General features: G+C 42.3%; 1 protein-coding gene across 1 annotated transcript; it reads right to left on the minus strand.

The window, feature by feature from the left end:
• Window positions 1-876: 876 nt before the first annotated feature.
• Window positions 877-2,389, minus strand: LOC125139874. The gene is made up of 2 exons (XM_047805810.1): window positions 2,023-2,389; window positions 877-1,543 (listed from the first exon to the last, which is right to left on the minus strand). The coding sequence occupies exon 2, from the start codon at window positions 1,533-1,535 to the stop codon at window positions 882-884; it is 654 nt and encodes a 217-aa protein (XP_047661766.1). The 5' UTR covers window positions 1,536-1,543; window positions 2,023-2,389; the 3' UTR covers window positions 877-881.
• Between the last annotated feature and the right edge of the window lie 695 nt (window positions 2,390-3,084).

Genomic DNA, 3,084 nt, shown 5'->3' on the forward strand with positions numbered 1-3,084 from the left:
AGGTGTGAGGCGGGAATCGAACCTCCAACCCTGGAGGTGTGAGGCGAACGTGCTAACCGCTAAGCCATCGTGCCCCCACTTCCTCGAACCTCTTTCTATTCTTTGCAATAGAAACGCTCCACTGATGTATTAAAGATGTTAGAAAATAGTTTGGAAGATTTCAGGCAAGTAGCACCATGCTGAAGGTAATGGTGAAGATGAGGCTGAAGGTGAAAGTGATGTTGATGCTGAAGATGAAGATGTTGAATAAATAAATAAATAAATAAATAAATAAATAAATAAATAAATAAATAAATAAAATAAGGTTTGCAGTGATGGCATAGAAAAACCTTTTTTGGTTCCCCAACGAACCTTTCAGTAAATAATAAGAACCCCTGACATTCTCTGAAGAACCTTGTTCACAGATTTTAAGGTCCTTCATAGGTTCCTCAACACCTTGACCAAGAACCATAGTGTACCAGATGATCATTCAGAGTCCATACTCAGCTCAAAACATGTCAGTTTTGTCACCCACAAACTTTCAGACCGTGTGAAAGGCAGCAGCTAAGCTAACATGGCCACCGTGCATCACATCAAGGTTGTTTATAGCTTTAGCATAAGTTACGTTGTTGTCATTGTGAATAATGTGCCACTGATCTCGACGTCTCTCAAAGCGTCTGCGTTAATGAAAGCCCCCGGCTCCGGCTCGGGCTCCTGACAGAAGTCCCTACAAACATCTCACGGATAAAGGCAGAGCTGAAACGTTCAAAGCTTTTCTTTGTTTATTTTTTCACTTTGAACAAACAAAATAAGCACAGAGCAGAACATGCTAGCACATCAAGGACGCCGCGTCTTCTACGCTTTCACACAGGATGTAAACTATTATATTACTGACCAACCTTTTAGAGATATTTATTCACTCGATCCGAAAAGTCTGAATTATTTACAGATACCACGTAAAGGTATTCAGACGCTGAATTAAAAGCATATAAACTTCCATAAAAATACATAAAAAATATCAAGATATTAATGCTGTAAAATAATAATGATAATAAATATGTTGTTAGACTCTTAATAATGAAAAGTTTCTGAAGATCCAAAAAGCTTCGGGGTTTTTGCTGATATGTAGAAGTACAAAGACGAAGACCATCACATGTGTAGGTGTGACGTGGGTCTGCTGGATGTTCTGGAGCTGCTGGATGTTCTGGGATGTTCTGGAGCTGCTGGATGTTCTGGATCTGCTGGATGTTCTGGATCTGCTGGATCTGCTGGATGTTCTGGATCTGCTGGATGTTCTGGATTTGCTGGATGTTCTGGAGCTGCTGGATGTTCTGGGATGTTCTGGAGCTGCTGGATGTTCTGGAGCTGCTGGATGTTCTTGATCTGCTGGATGTTCTGGAGCTGTTGGATGTTCTGGGATGTTCTGGAGCTGCTGGATGTTCTGGAGCTGCTGGATGTTCTGGGATGTTCTTGATCTGCTGGATGTTCTGGAGCTGTTGGATGTTCTGGGATGTTCTGGAGCTGCTGGATGTTCTGAGATGTTCTGGGATGTTCATTTACAGGACTGAAAAAAGAGAAGCGGTTAAACACTTGAAGTTGAATGTACAAAAACTACAATAAAAGCCGTAAACAGTAATAAAATCTAAAATAAATAAATAAATAAATAAATATAATTTAATATTTTGCATAAAAGTCTTCGGCTTTAGGGATGTGTCTCGGTCGTCTCAGGCACACGCTGTACACTTTTATGAGGACATCGGTTGAAGATCGTGTTATCGTGCTGCACTTCTTCTGAAGACTTTGACTTTCTTAAGTTTCATCATATTTATTTATTGTGGAAATGATGGGATATATTGTTTTCTTTAACAAGACTTACTCTATGAGGCTTTTCACACTGAGCTTATCCTCTGGTTCTTGTCTTTCTAAACCCTGTTTTTACCCCCACTTTTACCCCGGGTAGAGGAACGTATTACATGTGTGACCTAGAAGTGGGGTGAAACTCTGAAGCTTTTACAGTATAAACTCCACATCACGGTGACGAACCTGTACGGTGTGAAACGATGCGCTGGTACAATGTTACGGCTTGTTGCTTAGCAACAGTCACCCGATCAGAAAGCGAACACGTTTCATCTTCGTATCAGGTGAAAACCAGGACGTAGCTGAACGACACCGAACAAAAACGGCTCTGTAGATAGAGTCAGGAGACAAAACCCAGAACATCACGGAAGTGTGCGCCGTAGCGAGGGGAAAATACGTCACACCGAAACATTAGAGCAGGTCTGATACGGACGGACGGACGGACGGTCGACTAAACGACAAACTTAAAAAGAGCAAAAAAAGAGGATAAAGCTGTGAAAGATAACAGAACCTGCTCGGGTGCAGAACCACAGAGCTGAACTTTTTTCCTCACTGACGTGAAAGCGTGAGACGAGCCGTTATTTAAAGCGGCCGCCTGCCGGATTTATCCAATCAGGACTGTCGATACGCGAATATGCAAATAAGAAGAAGGTTACAGCAGGGTTTAGGGATGTACAGTGTGACACAAGGGCAGATTATGAAGAGCCAGGATTCAGTGTTAACCCCGGGGGCAGTAGGAGCAGTGTGAAACCTCCAACTACACAACCCAGGATTCTGTTTACACCACTTTATAATCACAGGGAAACAGTTCAGGTGTGAAAATACATTAAATGTAAGTTGTTCTAACAGTAATTAAGTATTTTTTGTCATATTTACCAAACCCCTGAAACACGCTTTTATTCGCGGCAGCCTGGTTAAGCGAGTAATGAATGTAACAGATGAACAAAACGTTAAATGATTAGTTACACTACCTCTGTCGTGCCACCCCACTAGGATGCCCACTAGTTAAATACGCCTCCTGTGACAAAGCTGGAAAATTCCTCTTTGGCTGTTATAAGCGCGCCACTGTGATGTTTTTTCAGAGCCACCCCTCCCAGAGAGCCTTGTCTTATTTGCTTACGGCTGCTGCCAGCGTGACGCTCCGGTAATAAAGGGACAATGTCACGCGTCTTTTTAATCCCACCTTCCTCCCTTTTCTCTGCCAGTCAAATTAATCAGCTTGAAACTCTGTCATCCCTGGAGAGACCA

The sequence above is a fragment of the Tachysurus fulvidraco genome, chromosome 21 (genome assembly GCF_022655615.1).
Source record: "Tachysurus fulvidraco isolate hzauxx_2018 chromosome 21, HZAU_PFXX_2.0, whole genome shotgun sequence".
Lineage (NCBI taxonomy): Eukaryota > Metazoa > Chordata > Actinopteri > Siluriformes > Bagridae > Tachysurus > Tachysurus fulvidraco.

Coding starts and splice junctions, on each gene's coding strand:
- LOC125139874 (XM_047805810.1), bottom strand. CDS start 1,535: ATGAACATCCCAGAACATCTCAGAACATCCAGCAGCTCCAGAACATCC.